General features: G+C 36.1%; 1 protein-coding gene across 1 annotated transcript in view; it reads right to left on the bottom strand.

Moving 5' to 3' along the window:
- The window catches only part of LOC109086688 (mucin-5B-like), a 31,273-nt gene extending 10,771 nt beyond the window's left edge, over window positions 1-20,502 (bottom strand). Inside the window, 25 exon segments of the mRNA XM_042752813.1 lie at window positions 133-237; window positions 691-829; window positions 4,985-5,136; window positions 5,303-5,406; window positions 5,539-5,579; window positions 5,676-5,930; window positions 6,073-6,214; window positions 6,335-6,433; window positions 6,606-6,669; window positions 6,672-6,769; window positions 10,895-11,029; window positions 11,257-11,326; window positions 11,583-11,690; window positions 11,821-11,959; window positions 12,049-12,166; window positions 12,391-12,516; window positions 16,735-16,945; window positions 17,879-17,958; window positions 18,041-18,128; window positions 18,626-18,740; window positions 18,888-19,124; window positions 19,126-19,153; window positions 19,258-19,293; window positions 19,389-19,402; window positions 20,336-20,502. Of these exon segments, the coding sequence (XP_042608747.1) occupies window positions 133-237; window positions 691-829; window positions 4,985-5,136; window positions 5,303-5,406; window positions 5,539-5,579; window positions 5,676-5,930; window positions 6,073-6,214; window positions 6,335-6,433; window positions 6,606-6,669; window positions 6,672-6,769; window positions 10,895-11,029; window positions 11,257-11,326; window positions 11,583-11,690; window positions 11,821-11,959; window positions 12,049-12,166; window positions 12,391-12,516; window positions 16,735-16,945; window positions 17,879-17,958; window positions 18,041-18,128; window positions 18,626-18,740; window positions 18,888-19,124; window positions 19,126-19,153; window positions 19,258-19,293; window positions 19,389-19,402; window positions 20,336-20,502 (2,871 nt within the window).
- Window positions 20,503-22,158: the final 1,656 nt, after the last annotated feature.

Genomic DNA, 22,158 nt, shown 5'->3' with positions numbered 1-22,158 from the left:
TTTGCATTAGAATTAAAAAAAAAAATGTCTATCCTCTTTACATATATGTATACATTAGTGATATGCATGTTACACACTTTTACACATTTTCTACTACATTAATGCTTAGTTTGAGCTTTGAAATAACCTCACCCCAAATTCGAGACTGATAGACTTGCAGATGGTGTTGGTGGTCTCACAGAATTTGTTCTGTGTGACAAGGCTGAAGGAGAGAGTCTGGTCCATATTGCAATTATCCTAGAAGCGTCACAAACAGTAACATGTCAGGGAGTGAAGAAGTTGCCACATATGAGTGACTTCACTAAACAGTTGCAATACTTTTGCAAGTTGAAATACATGTTAACTGCATTCTTTGTTTTTGTTTTCTTTTACTTTTTCTTACTTTTCTTATACTTTTGCTTTATCTGAAATTTTGAATCATTGAGTTGCTGACTCAAGAGCAGTTACAGTCCTGGCTTGTGTCAGAATGGGTACTGATTTATTCAGTTCAAAATAATGAAGAATTTGGTTTAATTAAATGTAGTTAAATAAAAAGTATGATATTATTCTTTGGAATGCAGTAAAAGTAAGAGTTTAAAATACAAAATAAAACATACAGATACTTTACAAATGTATTGAAGTTTAGTAACAAAATAAAAAAATACTTAGTTACTGTCCACCACTAAGTGACACAGACATGGAAAAACATACACGGGCTATGGTGTGTTCGCATTCTCTGTAGAGGGAGTATCTCCTGCCATCAAAAGTCCTGAAATGACCTTCACCGTAGATGGTACAGGTGCCGTAGCATGCCTTTTCAGTACAAGTCCACATCCCATTTGTGCATGTGCTGAAATATTAAACATAACAATTATTACCATACTGTTCTCATCAATGTAAAAGGGTCTGGAAATCCCTGTTTCAGCATCATTTAATTAGAAAAGTGAAGAGGGGAGACAACATGGTAGCAGCTTCTGAATCAGTCAGTTTTATTTTGATGTTAATCAAAGTCAAAAAAGCATGCTACAGAAATGAACAAATATATTATACATGGTAAGCTCGAAGTATATTACACAAATGTACATATCTTGTGATAGCAATAATTTAATGTACTTTCAAACTGGTCATGAAGCAGCTGTTACCCTCATAGTAAAATGAATAATTTGAATGAATATATGAATATATATCCACATAAAACAAATGATGCCCATTACTTCTCACACGGAACAAACTAGAGGCAATTGTAAGATTAGGCTTGTTCGAGATGAACTACACTAGCCTGTCACCAGCTGGCGAGAGTAGCCGCTTGAAATCGGGGCGGAATTAAAAGCGGAGACGTCAAGTAAAGGTGTTTGCATACTCTTATCACAGATTAAGTGAATTAAATGCAATATTTGTGAAATACACAGATGTTTCAGAAACGTTTTCATGAGCAACAGAAACACTTTTTATATACTGCTTAATACAGTGCCATCTGTTCATGAATGAAGTTCAACATAAACATATACTATTTAAATACCAATAAAGTAGAGGTATATATGCTTTTATCAGTGTTTTTGATAAACACGATTCAATATAATAGACAACTACACTAAACAACTACACTAAAAAGCTTTTACTGTTATAAAACACAGATTTGTGAGCATTATTGGAATGAAATTGTTAGAATAAACCCGAAACACACATCGTCCTTGTCATCACAGAATCTGACCAATGAGAATAAAGTGTGTCGTCATCAAGGCTTTCGCAGCCGATTTTGAGCAACTGCAGTGCCTGACCAAAGCCACTAGAAGGCTAGCCTACAACCATTAGCCGAAAAAGCGTAACGGCTAAAGCTAACGCTTCTGGTCTGGCAATACATGGAAAGGAGACCAGAGGCCATTTTTTTGAATGGATTTCAATGGAGGAGAGGCTTTACTATGCTGAATAAACAGCATTTTAAAGGAGACGGTTTATCATTTAATCAATTGACAGCCTATCTGCTAAACTTCAACATGTTTTACACTGAACAATACTTTTGGATTTAACTATTTTTAGAGTTTACCACAAAAAAAAAAAGCCATTATATAAGAGAAGGCACTTCTGATTCATTCCGATTGTATCCGTAGACTGCGATTGAGTGTCTTACAACTCTGAAATAGTGATGGGTCGTTCTTGAAAGATTCGTTCATTTTGAGATTAGTTCGTTTAGTTTCGAGTCTTTGGGTTTTTCGAGTTGTTTGTTCATCAAGTGACAGCCCCATAAATTTAACTATGCAGTCTGAGCCAAAAAGAGACTTAATAATAATAACCAACTCTTTATTATCTTTATTACCACATTCAGTGTTATGGAAAAGAAACATCATGACAGAAATTCACACATTTATAAACTGTAAGAAATAAAAAGCTTCAATTTGAGACTAGAAACGCATCACGTAACTAAGAGTAAATAATAATGATGATAATAATAATAATAATAATAGTAACTATGCACCCGTTTGTAAGGAAGGTTGTAAATTAACTAATTACTCTATCCAATGCTGTCACGTGACAAAAGACCGAATGACTCGAAAGACTTGAGAGATGAACTAATCAATTTGTCTTTCCAGCTCAGACTGCATTGGTTAAGTTTATGGGGCTGTCACGTGATGAATGAATGACTCAAACCCGAACACTTGTCAGATAAGAGGTGAGATAAACTAATCATAGACTAAAGACCCAGGCAAATAATGAATTCCTCTTTTCTGTTTCTTATAGCATCATAGTTTTGTATTGTTAGTGTGATCAATGTTTGCGTAAGTAGTAGTTGGGGAAGTAACACGTAACATTTTAATTATATTTTGCTAAAATGAATGAAATGAACAAAATTACTTGAAAAACGATTCATTTATTTTGTTGAATGAGACTCAAAGGTCCGAGTCTGTAAAATTATCTGAACTTCCCATCTGAAATTCAATGACGTCGAGGCTGTAATGTGATTGGTTATTAGGGGACACGTGATCCAAGTTAGCCGTTACGCTTTCTCCAATAGTAAGTAATACAGACCCCCTCATCTCCCTATAGTAGTATAATCTCTGGCTTGACCTTGAAGGCTGGTCTCATTTTGCTCTCACAGTACTTTGACAGCATATTTGATCAAAAGGTGACTGCAGCGCCCATCAAAGGCTGCGTTCCACTCAACTTTTAGACCCAGGTGTGCCTCACACGTCCTGAAAAGTCAAGCTGTGGGCTCTTTGATCACGCCTTGGTGGCTGGCTGCAGTACAGATCATAAACCCTGCCCTCTCCATGTAAACAAATGGGACTTGAGTCAAAATAAAAAACATAAATTACACTGCCAATACAATTTTCTGAAAGATGGTTTTGGTCATTTAAGGCAGTTGTTATCACGCTGATATATGTTAAATTGTTTGTTTTTGTGATAAGTTTGATTTTAGCTAGTAATCTGATGCTATAAAAATGGGGCGTGTCGCTATGTTTGATTGGGTCTGAGGGAGTTTGGGCGGGACACTACTGCGCAGATTCTGGCTCCAAACAAATCTCTACTGTGCAAACTCTGGCTCCAAATGATGTCATTTACTCAAGATTGCAGCAGCCATACTGAAATGCTTTGGCTTCACTTTTCTATAGTGTAAGGAATTGGAGCTGTGTCATCCATCTTTTTTTACAGTCTATGTTTTAGACACACACTTGAGAACTTTCCTTAGCACTTCCCCTTGGGGACCTGTCATTTTTAAGTGCATTCCACTGGAAGTGGACGAGGAAAGTTTATATGAACATACACTCGACCCCTTGATTTTGACAGAGTGAGTGAGTCTGCTTCATATGCACACTTCATTCCACACCATAGACCACAATGCAACACGATTATGACGTCATGGCAGATCACATTTTATTTATCCCCACCCTAAACAATATAGAAATCTGAGCAGTATGCAAGAGGCTTACGCTCTTCTGTATCAGCCACGCCACAAAGATATGTTTTTTATGTGTATTTATGCTTTGGTTTGAAAGCAAACAGCACATCGGTGCATCGCGGCTGACACAGAAGAGTGTATGCCAAAATGGCACTACGCTGATTTGGAGAGACACAGAGGAGGGGAATTGTTGAATAAAATCTTTTTTTTTTTCTTTGTGTACAAAAAGAATTTTCGTCGCTTTATAACGTTACAGTTGAATCACTGATGGCAGATGGATTATTCTGACGATGCTTTTCATACTTTCCTGGACCTTGACACTGTTATTTATTTGTCAGTCTATGGAACAGTCTCAAGCCAACCGGTTTTCATCCAAAATATCTTAAATTGTGTTCCGAAGATGAACGAAGCTTTCACAGGTTTGGAACGACATGGGGGTAAGTAATTACTGACAAAATTTTCATTTTGCGGTGGAGTAACCCTGTAAAGGCACAATGGGGAACAACTTGCTGATGTCACAGCCTAAAGCTCTTTGGTTTAAACAACCGTGATGTGTTGCTCTCTTTGTTTTACTTTGATATCATGTTTTTATGTGTATACTGTAAATACAAAATATATTCCCAAACACTTTCATTGCATTCTCTGTATGGAATAGGTTATTTCTAAATTAACTAAAATAATTGTGTGTATTAAATTAATAACAGATTAATTTAATATAATAAACAATTTTCTGATGGAGGAAATTAATAAGTGATTTGGGTGTCTTGTTTTAAAACAAAATTTAAATTACATCCAGTTTATTAGCAACAACGTAAATAAGTGTGAATATCCTTTGATCTCACAGGTGTCTGGTCTATTTTCAAGGCAATGTGAGGTGCATCGCAAACAATGATGTTTCACCACGTTCTGATATTTTGGCTAGATTTTAAACAGTGAAGATTAAAATAGCACAAACATCCCAACTGCTTTTATCCTAAAATTCAAATGAATGGGTGCTGTATTAGATGTTCAACACAACATGTTAACAACTTGCAGAGAAAATGCAGTTCAGTATTATATGAACCTTCAATAATACACTATAAAAACATGGGTTATCTATATAAGGCTCACCAGGTGTTACAGTCCTCTTGAACTTGCTCTCCAGGTGAATAGCTGAGTCCGTTGTGGACACAGGTGCAGTTTGTCCTCTTCACACACCCACCTTTTCCATCAGCCAGAAGGTCATCTGGACACATACACCCTGATACACACCCCGTACTCACCTACAGACAGAACAAACCAAGAAGGACCAGCATTAGTGCAACATCATATGCTCTGCAAGATTTGCTATTTCAGGTTATCAGTAAACTATATAAATACAAAATAATTATATTATTCTTTTCTTTTTTTTTTTCATTTGTTCTCATCCAACCATCCATTCTAACTCACACAATTGTTGGGGTCTTGTTTCTCACATGTCCTCTGACACTCTGTCCCTTTGCGTCCTTGTTCATAATTTGAGCAGTTGAAGAAGACCATTGGATCCTCACAATCTAAACAACAGATACATGGATGAGGAACAGAAAACTTGCAAAATTCATACCAATGTTGCCATATCTCAGTGACATCTTAATTTGAATTTGGCAGGTGGAATTTGAATTTGGCAAGAGGTATTTGCAGCTCACCTTCTTGGCTGGAGCAGTGTAATTTGCCAAGGTTACAGGTGCTGTAATAAAAAAAAAAGAAGGCATCAAAAGTTAAAAAAATGTTTTATCAATAATGAATAATGTGTCAAAAACATATGCTGAACTACTATTTTTACCATTTAACACCATTATTGTAGATTATTCCTGATGGTTCTATGACCTGGTTGCCACTGTAACAAGGACACTGGTCAGCAGGCACACACTTCCTGACATCATTGAGGTAGGTGTCCTCAGGACATACACAACCATCTACAGGTGTGAAGGACCCTTGGCAGGTGCTATCTTGTACACTAAGAGAGTGGCATGTGCTGCCACAGCTGGTCACGCCGTAGGAGTACTTCATGTTGGCTGAACACTTAGTCACTGTGCAGACAGACAAACACACTTTTGAAGTTTCTTTTTTAGAAAGTGATTCAAACATGTTAATACTGTTGCTAATATAGTAATAATGAAGATTTTCAAGCCCCATACATGTAAACAAAAAAATCTCCCTTCTGAAGTTCTCACCACAGGGGTCAAGAATCCATCCAGCCCTGGAGAATAATTCCTCTGGCAGCACAGGTGTGGGCATAGTTGGACACGGCCTTGCACACATACATTCGCCACTCGTTAACGCTATACTGCCACCATTTGCATGTGTCATAGGGGCACACCACTGCAGAGGATGAAACCAAAAGCCTTCCCCAGACCTTATTAGAGAATGAGAAGAGCTCTTATTAATTTTCACGGGGCTTATATCATATTTCATTTACCTTATCATTTTGTGCAAAAAAACTCACTTGGTAGTAAATCTCAGAAGATATTTCTGAATGACATGCAGAAAATACTCCATTTGGGTCGGTAAGATGGGAACACCAGTTAATAGCTACCTTCTCTGAATAAAAAAATAAAAACACTCTAGATTTTAATTCTGACAAAAAAGCCATATTTTAACATTGACAAAAACTGAATAGGTCATTGTCCTCTAGTATCCCAAATAAAACAAATATCAGACTGGGAATTTTTGCATACTAAAAAATAGCCTTTATGTTAATAAAACTGAGTACCTATCTCTGAATGCAGACTACAGGGGTTGTCAAATGTGTTTTCAAGATTTGGACAACTGTTTGGTTTTTCCAAGAGTTGACAAAGGGTATTGGTGTGCCCTCTGTGATGCCCGACTCTATTCTGAAGTCATCTAATTGGACATCATTATAGTTTCCACACAGACCTAAAAGAAGCAAGATATAGAATTAAAAGTATGCCTGTAATTTATTCACTATGCACTGATACATTTTTGAAAAGTCCTTTCTTAAAGGTGTCATACAGTATATATATATTTATATATTATTTATATATATATATATATAATATATATATATATATGTGTGTGGTGTGTGTGGTGTGTGTGTGTGTGTGTGTGTGTGTTGTGTGTGTGGGTGTGTGTGTTTGTATACACTGAACAAAATTATAAAAGCAACACTTTTCTTTTTGCCCCCATTTTTCATGAGCTGAGCTCTAAGATCTAAGACTTTTTCTATGTGCACAAAAGGCCTGTTTCTCTCTAATATTGTTCACAAATCTGTCTTAATCTGTGTTAGTGACCACTTCTTCTTTGCTGAGATAATCCACCCACCTCACAGGTGTGGCATATCAAGATGCTGATTAGACAGCATGATTATTGCACAGGTGTGCCTTAGGCTGGCCACAATAAAAGGCCACTCTAAAATGTGCAGTTCCATCACACAGCACAATGCCACAGATGTCGCAAGTTTTGAGGGAGCGTGCAATTGGCATGCTGACTGCAGGAATGTCCACCAGAGCTGTTGTGTTGTGATTGTTGTGACCCGACATACATCCAAGTATGCTATGAATACAGCCAAGTATGAATTCGTGCTCTGCATTTAACCCATCCAAAGTGCACACACAGCAGTGAACACACACACCCGGAGAAGTGGGCAGCCATTTATGCTGCGGCGCCCGGGGAGCAGTTGGGGGTTCGGTGCCTTGCTCGAGGGCACCTAAGTTGTGGTATTGCCGGCCCGAGACTCGAACCCACAACCATATGAATTGAATGTGAATATGAATGTGCTCATGAATTGAATGTTCCTTTCTCTACCATTAGCCGTCTCCAAAGGCATTTCAGAGAATTTGGCAGTACATCCAACCGGCCTCACAACCGCAGACCACGTGTAACCACACCAGCCCAGGACCTCCACATCCAGCATCTTCACCTCCAAGATCGTCTGAGACCAGCCACCTGGACAGCTGCTGCAACAATCGGTTTGCATAACCAAAGAATTTCTGCAAAAACTGTCAGAAACCGTCTCTGGGAAGCTCATTTGCATGCTCGTCGTCCTCATCGGGGTCTCGACCTAACTGCAGTTTGTCATCGTAACCGAATTGAGTGGGCAAATGCTCACATTCGATGGCGTCTGGCACTTTGGGGATGTGTTCTCTTCATGGATGAATCCCGGTTTTCACTGTACAGGGCAGATGGCAGACAGCATGTATGGCATTAAGTGGGTGAGCGGTTTGCTGATGTCAAAGTTGTGTATCGAGTGGCCCATGGTGGCGGTGGGGTTATGGTATGGCCAGGCATATGTTATGGACAACGAATACAGGTGCATTTTACTGATGGCATTTTGAACGCACAGCGATACCGTGACGAGATCCTGAGACCCATTGTTGTGCCATTCATCCACAACCATCACATCATGTTGCAGCATGATAATGCATGGCCCCATGTTGCAAGGGTCTGTACACAATTCCTGGAAGCTGAAAACATCACAGTTCTTGCATGGCCAGCATACTCACCAGACATGTCACCCATTGAGCATGTTTGGGATCCTCTGGATCGACGTATACAACAGTATGTTGCAGTTCCTGCCAATATCCAGCAACTTTGCACAGCCATTGAAGAGGAGTGGACCAACATTCCACAGGCCACAATCAACAATCTGATCAACTCTATGTGAAGGAGATGTGTTGCACTGCGTGAGGCAAATGGTGGTCACACCGGATACTGACTGGTTTTCGGACCCCCCGGACCCCCCAATGCAATAAAACTGCACATTTAAGAGTGGCCTTTTATTGTGACCAGCCTAAGGTACACCTGTGCAATAATCATGCTGTCTAATCAGCATCTTGATATGCCACACCTGTGAGGTAGATGGATTATCTCGGCAAATGAGAAGAGGTCACTAACACAGATTTAGACAGATTTGTGAACAATATTTGAAAGAAATAGGCATTTTGTGTACATAGAAAAAGTCTTAGATCTTTGAGTTCAGCTCAAGAAAAACAGAAAGACAAAACTGATGGGCAAAAAAACGAAAGTGTTGCGTTTATAATTTTGTTCAGTGTGTGTTGTGTTGTGTGTTGTGTGTATGTATATATATATACTATATATATATATACTATATATATATAGGAGGCAAGGGAGGCTTGACTCCCTTCAGTCTATAGACTTACAATAGAGACCCCTTAGCGTGCTGTGGGTTTAGTGGGGGGTAACTTAGAATGAATGGGGGAAAATCACATGAGAGGAGATAATGCCTTCATCATGCTATAATTGGATATGATCAGTTATGATTGGATGTGATTGGTTCATGGAATAAATCCTGCCTCTTGTTTTCGTGCAAGCTCTCAGCCTGAATGAACTTGAAGAAAATGATGGGTTATTGACTAATTATAAAGTAAGCAAATAACTCACCCACTTAGATAGTCATGAGATATCATTGCTTTGTGTCACGTCAAAATAAAACTTGAAATGGCCAGAAAATATGATGACTATGTCAGTTTTTAGTGAGCATTCAGCTTGATGAAATATGTATCTTTGTGCCTTTATGACGATGACCCGAAAATAAGTTGACTATTAAAAAGAACAACACTAAGTGCAAATAGCCCATCTTGCTGCCAGAGGCTATTTACACTAACTCCACCCACCAACGTGTGATTACTACAAAAGACGATAATATTTTAATAGGTTTAGTGACATAGATGGTAATGCGACCTCCCGGAGTCATTTTTGATGCAATCGACCTGGATTCGAATCCGGCACGTAGTAGTGTAAATAGCATATCGCTAAGAAAATACTGCTATTAATAAATGATTGATAAATGCTGTAGAAGAATTGTGTATTCTTAGTTCATGTTAAATAAAGTAGTTAGACTAAATAATGTTAACTAATGAGACCTTATTGTGAAGTATTTTCAAAATATTGTTTAAAAAATTTAAAATAATGCTATGAACACTATGAAATGTATAATTAGTATTTAAAATATAATATAAAATAAAAATAATGTTAATCAAACACAAAATAGAATTATATTTGTTATCTTTTTTTTGTTTTTTTTTTTTTTTGTTTTTTTTTTTTTGTTTTTTTTAATACAAAATAGAATTATATTTGTTCTCTCTTCTTTATGTAGCCTAATGTTTATTTAACCAAGAAAATCTGACATTAAGTGTAACAGGAGCATGAATTTATATATATATATATATATATATAAAACTGCCTCTTCATTTTAAAACACCACCGCACACCACTGATATATAATTTTATAAATTTTAGCAATGTTAACATTTGGTCAATTTATAATATTTAAGTATTAAAAGTAAGTTGCACTTTTTTTACTCGTTCCACAACAAAAAGGGCAGCGGCTAAGCGATAGATGATATTTACACTTTTAATTGGCAATATGCTATTTAGTATTTACACTAAGTGCAAATAACGACATATTCCATTTACACTATGTAAAAATAGCAACATTTTCTTTGGAATAAGTGTAAATAGTAAATACTGTTTATACTTAGTGACAAAAATGGCAGATATTTGCACCTCATTATTGTACTACAATATAAAACAGCACGCAGAAATAACATATTGAGTTTAAATGATCATATTTATTTAATTACTAAATGGATGCCGCCATGTATCGGGACAATAAAGCCCTCCCTACACCTACCCCTAAACCTACCCGATCAACACTTTATTATTAAATTGCTGCAATGCACTTTATTTCTATTTTTTAAATATTTCCTTCGTTTTTATTGAAAATGAATGCCTTTCCAATCTGATGTGTGACAGGAAAAGAGAAAAGAGTGATTTCGGCAAAAGACGGTGTCGAACTCCTGTCGATTGCATCAAAAGATTCCATCATGCTCTTTACACCCTACGCCACTGAGCCTTTTGTTCAATGTCCATCTTTTGTATACTGTTTTCTACGCCAACCAGACATTGGTGAGCGGAGCTAGTGTAAATAGCACCTGCCAACAAGGTGGGCTATTTGCACTTAGAGTAAATGGACACTCCATAAGAATAAGTGATTCTAATCACATATTTTTGAAAACTCACCACTCATCTTTCCTTTCTCTTCAGTGCTGGCTACAATATACAACTGCATGACTGGAGCCAACTGTATCTCTAGACGAAGACTCTTCATATCAGCAATGATGAAGGAGGAAGAGGGCTGGAAGATGCTCACAGGACCTGGGACAATTAAATAGGTGGTTAGGATACAAAACAGAACATCTAGTCATCAGTGTCTTTTTGTTAATGCTAATAGGCTATGCTTACAGGATATCTGAATTTATAGAAGCAAGAAAAAGCCCTGTATCTTTTGAAAAATGCATTTAATTATGTTTAATTAAATTAAATTAAATTTTATTTTATTTTTAACGTTCATAATAGAGCGATCCCCGTTTTTGACAACCCACCTGTGGTCACAGGAAGCTTATATGGACTGTTTCGATTCAGTGTCACAGCACCACTGGAGGAAAAACTAATCTGTTTTATAAGTAAAACAACAAAAAAGAAAACAAAATATGTTTTGTAATTGCATCTTGAAGGATTTTGCTAATTTTTTTGAGTATAAAAGTAAAATAGTGGAGTATACCATAGGTAATGTGCACTATGCTGAAAGCAAGTGTACCATTTTGAACACAGACACATTTGCTGGTGCTCTTAGAAACATTATTTTGGTTATCTTTGAATTTGAATGAAGAAAACATGGATCAGTATGAAAATTAAACCCAGCGCTTACAGTGGTCCCTGAGATGACAAGGGTAACTGAATTTAGACATGTGTCTGATCGGCCCCAATCACACTGTGCCAGATTTCCCACAACTGCAATGCCACTGTCATTAGAGTGCTGGAATTAAAAAACAAAAAGATTGTAAGAACCTCCAAATTATATATATCATATTATATTCAGCGGCATGGAAACCTTTATAATGACCCCACTTTTCTAATTGTGGGGATCATCTGCTGTACTGGCAGACCTTAGTGAGGATGTAGTCACAGTTGCCGCTGAAGGTAAAGGTCTTTCCATCATAAGTGGTGACGTGAGACCCTCCAACAACAGAGCAGATTCCGGGACAATCCAGGTATGTACAAGTCCAGCGTCCAGCAGTGCACTTACTGAGAGAGTATGGCAGCATTGTTAGCATGGGGAAATATGTAAGTGGTATTTAAAGTGCATTTAAATATTTAAATGTAAAAAATGTTACCATTTTTTGCAAGCTTGTTTGTAAGACTCTCCTGATCGATATACTGTGCCGTCATGTTCACAAGGGCATTCATTTACATTAACACAGCCACTCTGACCAATGTCATCCTCAACCGTACCTTTACAAAAAAAAATAAAAAAAAATTACCAACCATATTTATAACAAAAAAAAAAAACAAATCTGATCATAAATTAAGCTCTGCTTGCAGCTAATGTAATACTTGAAGCATGATAAGCATATTTTTGCAAGGAGAAGCTTCATTTGAAAATAGACCCATGTAGTGGAAACACTTAATCTAGTTGCAGAAAAACTTGTTTTGTCATTTTGTAAATCTTTTCTCACCAACAGGACAGAAACAGCCATCCACACAGTGCTCTTTACACCGCTGATTTGCATCTGGATCTGAGCAGGTGTTCTTACACGGACTCCCACACTCCAGATATTGCAGGTTCAGAGGACATGTCTTTGCTGCTCCACAGAACAAATGAAATAGTATCAAAATATATCATCATTGCTGCTGTGCAAAATTAACTGTTATGAAACATACTGTAGAATGTATCTCTCTATTGTTTTTATTTGTTTATCCACCTTTTTTCTGAACACGGAAGTCTCATACTGGAACGATGCTTGACATTTCCGGCCTCTGGTGTTTGTAGTTAAATTAACATATTTTCAGAGCTAATAATATTAATGTTAAAAACCACATGGTGCCATAGTTTTATCACTTTACAGTTTCACAATGACCCTCTTTTTGCAGTAACCTGACATTTTAATGAGTTTAAAATGAGTGTTTAGGTGACATGCTCGTTTTCTTTTGTCAGTGTTTATGCCAGGCATACAGCGCCGGACACAGACAGATTTGCTGGTATGCAAAACAAGTATTTCCTTAAGCTTATTGCTGTTACTGTGGTGGCCAACAACAGTGCAGCTTAACCCTGTGCACATCAGGTTTATATTTAGTTATATTGAAAATATAAGTTTCAGTTTAATTAATTCAGTCAATCTATTTTAATCCCGTTTAACATGGATTTCTTTGGAGACCAGAACACGAGAGCACCCAAACAGAAATTAGAATCCATCATGGTGGCACTCATTGGTTACTCAGGAAAAAGATGGATAGTCAATCATACCAAAGTCCCTTTATGGCAAGTCATGTCACTCAGCGGCCATCTTTGAAATGCCTCTCGGGCATGCAAGTGCAGCCCTTTGAATGGGGAAACATCAAATTCTCCAAAACTGTTCACCAAGTAAAAATTCTTTTTAATATGCTTTTTCACGTCATTAAAAATGTAAAACATAATGACAGATGTTTACTTTCATGAGCCGTCGAGTATTTGCAAGCTGCAGCGGTAGTCTGTCAAGCAAGAATGAGAAGTTTAAAGCTTACAGGCTTCTGTACATCATCCACTCGCAGTGTCTTCTAAAAGTTCCAAAGTTTCAAATCTACAATGCATGCATAAAATGAAAAATCAATTTCAAGAACTAGGCTGCATCCGAAAACTGAAAAATGCTGCCTTCGGAGGACGCATTCCAAGGTAGGAAGGCATCAAGGCACATCCGAATTCAATGTTAGCTTCAGTTCCTGTCTCCTGAGATGCCTTCATCTGGCCAATTTTTGAAGGCAGCATAGATGTATCCTTCGCTGCCTTTGATATCCCACAATCCTGTGCGTTCCATTCTGTGACAGTTAAGCCAAAAAATGAAGATGGTGTCTGAAAGTTGTAATTGGTGGTCAGTTTGTGTGTAAATATACATTTTAAACCAACTTTTTCCACTTTTTATGTCATTTCTAGTGAGAAATTAATACTGCAGTAATTAAATATCCACTTAGTTATCACCAAAGCTCTCTATTTTTTGCTGTAGATCATTCAACCATTACTCTGCCTCAGAAGCCTGTCCAAAATCAGTTCATGAGGTGCCTTCATGCAAAAACGCTGCCTGCAAAGTCATTGCCTGATACAGCAGTAAGGCAGCAAGTCACCTGCCTAAGTTTTCGGATGCAGCCCTAGTGATGGGAAGTTTGGATCATTTTACCGACTCGGACCTTTGAGTATCGTTCAGCAAAATGAACGAATCTTTTTTCGAGTTATTTTGTTCATTTCGTTCTTTTTATCAAAGTATAATTAAAATGTTACGTGTTACTTCCCTAATGTCTACTAGTACTTATGCAAACGTTGATCACACTACAAACAATACAAAACTATAATGCTATAATAAACAGAAAAGATTAATTCATTGTTTAACTGGGTCTTCAGTCTATGATTAGCTCACCTCACCTCTTATCTGACAAATCTTCGGGTTTGAGTTAACCTATGCAGTCTGAGTGGAAAGAAAATTGATTAGTTCATCTCATGAGTCTTTCGGGTTTAAGTCATTCCTTTATCATGTGACAGACCCATAAGCTTTGACCATAGACTGGAGTTACCCTGGCAACAAATCTGTGTGTATATTATTACTATTATTATTATTATTTTATTTTTTTGACTTTATGATATTAAATGTACTGCCTTAATGTTTTAATGTTTGTATTGTTTAATAATAATAATAATAATAATAATAATAATAATAAAAAGACTGTATAAAAGGCTTTAACCTATCGTTCATTCTTTTGTCACGTGACGTGACAGCATTGGATAGAGAAATTAATTTACAAGCTTCCTTACAAACGGGTGCATAGTCATTATTATTATCATCATCATCATCATCATCATCATCATTATTATAATTATTATTTACTCTAACAGTTACTGCATTTCTGGTTTCAAATTGTAGCTTTTTACTTCTTACAGTTTATAAATGTATGAATTTTTGTCATGATGGTTATTTTCTATACACTGAATGATAAAACAAAGGTAATAAAGAGTATTTATTAATGAACACATATGATTATGGTGGGTTTAATTTCCTTGAATTCTTTTCTTTGAACAACACTTTCAAAATTAATTGGATTAGACAGTTTTTGTGGAATTTTATGCCCAATTACTACTTTTCCAAATAAGGTGGTCTCCCTTTCCTATTGATCTGTAATTATAATATTGCTAGAATCCCTTGCAATTTATCTAAATTTCATAAACAGGCATTACTTGCATGGTCATTAATTTTTAAGCACCCCTCACTGGTACTTCATTTGGAACAATCAAGACATTTTATATAAGAGAAAATCTTTGTTTTTTTAATAACTGGTTTGAGAAAAATTGTTTGGTTGTTTCCCAGTTATTTAACTCAGAAAGTCTTATTTTAAGTTGCAAAGAATTCTTATGTAAATTTAATTTTCCAGTAACTCCCAAGGAATTCTCCATTTTCATGGACACAATTCCCAAAGGAGCTGTTATGCTTTAAGGGACTCTGTTAGATCATCCAACACTTTATCTATTTCTTTAAACCCATTTGAAATCCCAGTAGGAAAACTATGCTTTTTGTCACATCCTTCATCACATAACTATAATATTAGATCACTTTTTCAAAAGGAGTTTGTAACAACTCCATAGGTGATATCTTATTGGAAGAATGTGGTTGATCATATTGACTGGAAAAAAGTATGGACTCTGTCTTCGAAATACATAATAAATAACAAGGTTAGAGAAATCTAATTCAAATTGTTACACAGATTTTACCCAGCTAAAGTGTTTTTGAAAAGGTTTAAGTCAGACATTGATACAAGCTGTTCTTTTTGTGGTGACCCTAATGAAACTGATATACTGTACATATCGTTTGGGATTGTCCTCACATACAGCTTTTTTGAATTGAATTCTCTAATGTTATCCATCGCCGTGTGCTCCAGGGTTTCTCTCTGCTTTTTAAGGATGTACTGTTTGGCTTCTTTAATATTCAAAAAGACAAAATTAATGAATATTTTATTATTAACCTATTATGACTTCTTGCAAAATTTCACATTCACCACAGTAAATTCACTCATCAAAATCCTTTATATATTGTTTTTTTTTTTTTTTTTTTTTTTTTTTTTTTTTTAAAGAGGTTCAACAGTATATCCAAACTGTAATTATTTAATTTTCCAAAAATCTTAAGGCTGTTAAAACAGTTAATTTATTTAATCTTTTCAATTTATTTTGTTAAAGATTTCGTTTAGTATTATTTATTTTTATGTTTACATACGTTTGTAAATGGTGCTTTGCATGTAATGCCAATTCTTTGTATGCAATATTGACATTCTCTGTACTTTTATCTTTGCTACCTTGGCATTAATAAAAAAAAAAAAAAAAAAAAAAAGGAAAAGAACTAATCAATTCTCTTTCCGGCTCAGACTGCATTGGTAACGCTTATGGGTCTGTCACGTGATAAAGGAACGACTCAAACCCGAAAGACTCATGAGATGAACTAATCAATTCTCTTTCCGGCTCAGACTGCATTGACTGAAACAGGTGAACTAGACTAATTCCAGTACAGAACCTATAGAATTTTGCACATGCGCGACTGAACGAATCACTCCCCGAGACAACTCGTTCTTCCCGAGTCACATTAAAGATTCGTTCAAAATGAACGAATCGTTCAAGAACGACCCATCACTATCAAGAACACATCCAGGCACTTTCATGTGTCCTCTATACTTGTGTTCTTGAGTATTGGAATTGAACTTCAGTGGTTAATGATGACGTAGAGCGAGAACACAAGGATGCAAGATCACATAAGAACGCATATTGAAAAAACATAGTCTTTGATCATACTCACGACAGAGCTGTTCTGTCCTCCATGTTCCTGGTATTCCTCCAGCATGAGTGCATTGTCGTGAAATCTCTGTGAGCGTGTTGCAGAGACAGTCGTGATTGGCGTAACACTGACACAGGTCGACTTCACAGGCTTTTTCAAATGAACCCATGTCCATCACATTGTAACAGTCATCAAACCCTGGACTGCGGAGATACTGCTGGCAAACGCTTGTCTGGGACTTAAAAAAAATAAAAAAAATAAATTCAGAGCACAGCAATGTCTCTTTCTTTCTTTTACTTTTTAGCATTTTAAAGGCCTTTTGACTAGTCAGTTTTATTTTAGAATCATTGAGATCCTATTTTAGTTTTTATTAATAGTCTGAATTAGTTTTTATTTTTATATTTTCCATTTTCATTTTAGTCTGAGTTTTAGTCATTGTGTTGTGTTTTTTGTCATTATTATTAATTTTTGTTTATTTTAAAGGTCCGTGTACCTTCTGAAAATCAGTGGGTAATCAGCGCTCGCAATCTTTATGTGTGAACTACTCAACGACAAATCAAAGAGGCTCGTTGACGCCAGAAAAATATCTAGCATGATAAATATCTGGACCTGTCAGCCGACTCGACATTACATGGTGTCAGGTGTTGTGATGAGCTACAGCCAATGAGAGAGCAAGGCATGGTTTGAAGTCACCGAAAGAAAAACAGCAGCAGCAACATGGCCTTGAGAAAAGTTTGGACACAAGAAATGGATAAATTTTTTTTAGAACAGATCATTGTGCAAACAGCTTGCAGCACTAATTTCTTCCCGAGGTCCATTTTCAAATAAACAACTCCTGTTTCACGCGTCATTCCTCTTCCACTTTTCATGTGTGTTTTTGTGACAAAACGTGGTTTGGGGACTGGATAGTCATTGGGTTATAGATTTGTTGTCAGCTCATGCAGTGTGTGAGCCCCTGTACCGGATCACCACAACAATTTCAAGACATACAAGAAGTCATGTAGTCAGAACAGCACAGTGATCTGCCAATGTTTAAAGTCAATTAGTAATTGACATAAAACAATTTAAAATGTAATATTTATCGTTTACACGGTATGTGATGACATTAAGGCACAAGTTCAAAATCTGTTAAAATAATAACAACTTTAATTTTATTTCATAATACCTGGTTTTTGCACTGATCATTAGGTTGAATTATGACGTCCTCACAAGATTCTAATAGAGGCACTTTCCATGTGGCCAAACCTATATGAATCAAATGTTTAGATATCATATATTAAAATATGAACTACTAAATTATTTTAGTTTTTATCAAAATTAGGTTTACCGTTGTCAAATGAATCATCAGTCTTGTTGCCATTGAAGTTTCCACAAAGTCCACAGGTCTGGTTTTGGTACTTTTCCGGAAGTTCAATCTGGGAACATCATATTATAAAATATATGATTTTTAGATGACTGAGATGAGGCTCTATTTGTCCAACTGTGCCACAAATACAGGTAATACTTTATTTTGATAGTCCACTTTAGACATTCTGCCGAATAATACAACTAGAGTATTAGTAGACTGTTTTAATATCTGTACTTATTTTGATGGTCCCTAAAATGACATTACTGACTAGAAGTAACTTTACAACTTTGCATGTCAGCTTACTTTCCCTAATCAAGATTCAAGATTTTTATTCGTCACATACACGATTATATAGAGAATATATAACCAACAGTGAAATGTGAGTCATAACCCAACAGTCTACCAATACTACACTAATACTGTAATGAGAGTTACTTGACACGTTGTCGCAAAGTTACTTAAGGTTAATGTCTAAAGTGGACAAAAAAAAATAAAGCATAACCAAAACACATAATGCAAAATGCAAATACAGTACTCGTATAAATGAATAGAGAAACGGCATACCAATAAAGATTGGTCCTTCTCCCAAAAGACATTCACCCCATGATTGTTAGAGATCTTAACACTTGATGTACTCAACATGACTGTAATTCCATTCTTATGTGTTGCATTATACAACCTGTTAAAGCAAGTTTCAGAGAGAGAGAGAGAGAAATCATAATATTTAACAAATATTTCTATTTTTAGAAATATTACTAATTGTTTTTTTTAAGAATTATAAGACATTTGGATGCATTTTCAAGTTCATATTAAAAAAAAAACTCACACTTGTTTGTCCATGATGATATTGTCGTTGGTGAGTTCAATGACTGTCCCCTGAAGATCTACTGTGATTTTGCTGAAAGTGACTGAGTTATTTACAATCTTTCTTTGAATTTTAATGTTAAAATCAGAAATCAGCTCTCTGTTGCACAAACTGGCCAGAATGTAGTTGCACGTGTCTGGCACTTGAAAGAAATGACCATCAAAGGTCTTGAAGTGGAAATTTCCCCATGTGCTGCATTGTGAACCGATGGTCAGGATTCGGTACAACTAAACCAAGAGAGAAAGTTTATTAATGTGTGATCTGATCTAAATATTAAACCTGCACTGAAATGGCAGTTTCAGTGATTACAAATTTTTTAAAGACTGCATACCTGTAGTTACAATGAGATTTGTCATGTCAGGGAACGCTAAATATAGAAGACAAAGAGGAACATCATTAAACAGTTTGAATCGTGTAAAGAGTTCAGTCATTTTAATTATTTGATTAATTATAAATCAATGCAAGTAGTACTGGGGCTAAAATAATGAATTTACTAATTATGTTAGGTGCAATTAGTAAACTAAAACTTAGAAATATTGCATATTTTGGAATCAATGGTGTTCCCTTTTCCTGGTTTAGAGCCTATCTATTGGGTCAAACTCAGTTTTGTTTTTTGTGATCAACTTTTAACTTTTTTATATTAACAAAACAACATCCATCCGAACCAACAAACAAACAGGGAAGGGGGAGCAACAGACACATTATCAATAATTTACAATTTAAAAGAGAAAATTTTGCTATAAGTTTGATTGCACCATATAATAATTGTTGTTAATAGTGTTCATTGTCTGTTTGATTAAGTCTTTAATTGATTTTTCTGTACATTTCTGCCATATATACATAAACTGACAGTCACCACTGATAAGCTACTACTAAATATTGTTGAAACGTAATTTTCTGTAAAGTTGCTTTGCAACGATTTGTATCGTAAAAAGCGCTATACAAATATACTTGAATTGGATAGAGAAAGAAAAAAAATTACATGGTCATTCCTTTACATAGTCCAAAATGTAAGAAGAAAAACATTGCCAAAACTCAGTTTGTTCAAAAGTTTTGTTGTATGTATATTGTTGTACTTCAAAGGCACCAATAAATAAAATGTATTATTATTTGTATTATTTACGCACTGAATCAGATTAATTTGTAATGAACGTAAAGAAAGCATATTTGACTTTTAATAAATTTTTTTTTTTCAACTTCTTTTCATATGCTGATAAATGCACTTTTCTCCCTTGATCACAGAAAGGAATGCATTAATTTCCCCTACAATTAAAAATGTATATGAATTTTCCCGTGTTTAAAATTAGTGCCTGTAAGGCATTATAAGAAATATTTACCTGTCACTGTTGGGTTCTCTGTATAATCTGTTACAGCTATAAACATAAAAAGACAGAGACACATATTTACACGTTGCACATGTTGTGTAATATAGTGCAATAATATTGTCAAATGAGAAAACAAAACTGATTATAGTCATCCAACCTGCTTGTGTCAGCTGGAGCCCCATCAGTAGCATGACCCATCTCAGCATCCACATCTGGGACATCATCACAACCCCCATGGAGACAATGGCCATCCTCAAGAGCTAATGTGAACAATACGTCAACACTAGCTCTTTTATAGTGAATTGTCCTCTTCTTTGGAAGAATGTTATTTGTGATGACAAGGTGGAACCCATCTAATGCATTACCAAGAGATTATATCTTTTAATCAGATAAATGTTTATTGTTCAATAGCTGTATTTGATTAATGCAAACCTTGGTTGTGAGAAACACTTTTGCCACTGACAAAACTGTATGTATCTGTATTTCATTTCAAACTAAACAAGGGTGTGAATCCAATGGGGACAAAATTGTTTTCTAGAGAAACTATTCAATATCTTCCTATCTACTAGCTGTTGCTAGTTCTGGGCTAGCAAAAAGTCTACTTGCATTTATACTGGTTTACATAATCTAAAACATTACATCAACAATAGTGCATGACTGTAATAATAAAAAAACAACAACAACTAAATGTACACACTGTTTGGTTCAGACATAGGAATTAATAATTTTCTGCATTCATATATCCAGGTTGGTCTGACACTTTTAACACAGGCCAAAATTCCGAGCTCGGAGTCCTCCCCTCGGACAGCACGCCAAATACGCCTAACCTTTACTCTGTTTATTATATGTAAGTGTGAACTCCTTAAACGTGGTTTGTTTACAACCCTGGTTGAAAATCAGCAAGCTTCCCCTTTAAATAAGAAACTTTAGTAGAAGGTCAACAGAAGAGATTGTCATTGAATAACGGACAAAACTAACGTATGGCTGTAGAACACTTCAGAAATAGTGCACAGCTACTTTTATGTTTTTCTTTTGTTTGTTTGTTTGTTTGTTTTGCTTTAGTTTTTGTTTTGTGTTTGTTTGTTTTTTTTGGATGGTGTCTGTCCTTGACAGTCCCATCCACTTTTTTATATGGAAGAGGGCATTATTTTATGTTGCGTTCATACAGGATGTGACACATATTAGGAAAAGTATATAGGCCTATTTTTAATTCAATATATATTTTTAATTACTAGATTAGATTAGATTCAACTTTATTGTCATTGCACATGTGGGTACAAGGCAGCGAAATGCAGTACAGGGGAAGAAGAAATACAGCATAACATTAGGGAAGGGAGGAGAAAAAAACAACACCCAGACTATGCTCCTTTTGGGAGTACAGTGTGAGAACAAGAAAAACACCTCAGCAACAAAAGCACATAATCAATACAGCATAAACACACAACTTGCAACAGGGGAGGGGAAAAAGGGGGGTCGAGGTAATCCAGCACAGGCAAGCAGCCATCCGGTCCTGCAGCCCTACGGCGCTGGTCGCAGACCCGCTTGTCAGACTGGCGGTACAAAGCGGCGAAGGCGAGGGATGGGGGCTGGGTTGGGGTGAATGCATATCTGTATATACACTCACCTAAAGGATTATTAGGAACACCATACTAATACTGTGTTTGACCCCCTTTCGCCTTCAGAACTGCCTAATTCTACGTGGCATTGATTCAACAAGGTGCTGAAAGCATTCTTTAGAAATGTTGGCCCATATTGATAGGATAGCATCTTGCAGTTGATGGAGATTAATGCAGGGCACCATCCAGGGCACGAAGCTCCCGTTCCACCACATCCCAAAGATGCTCTATTGGGGTTGAGATCTGGTGACTGTGGGGGCCATTTTAGTACAGTGAACTCATTGTCATGTT

Source organism: Cyprinus carpio, chromosome B25 (assembly GCF_018340385.1).
Source record: "Cyprinus carpio isolate SPL01 chromosome B25, ASM1834038v1, whole genome shotgun sequence".
Classification (NCBI taxonomy): domain Eukaryota; kingdom Metazoa; phylum Chordata; class Actinopteri; order Cypriniformes; family Cyprinidae; genus Cyprinus; species Cyprinus carpio.
The sequence above is the reverse complement of the archived record's forward strand: the minus strand, read 5'-3'. Positions and strand labels throughout refer to the sequence as shown.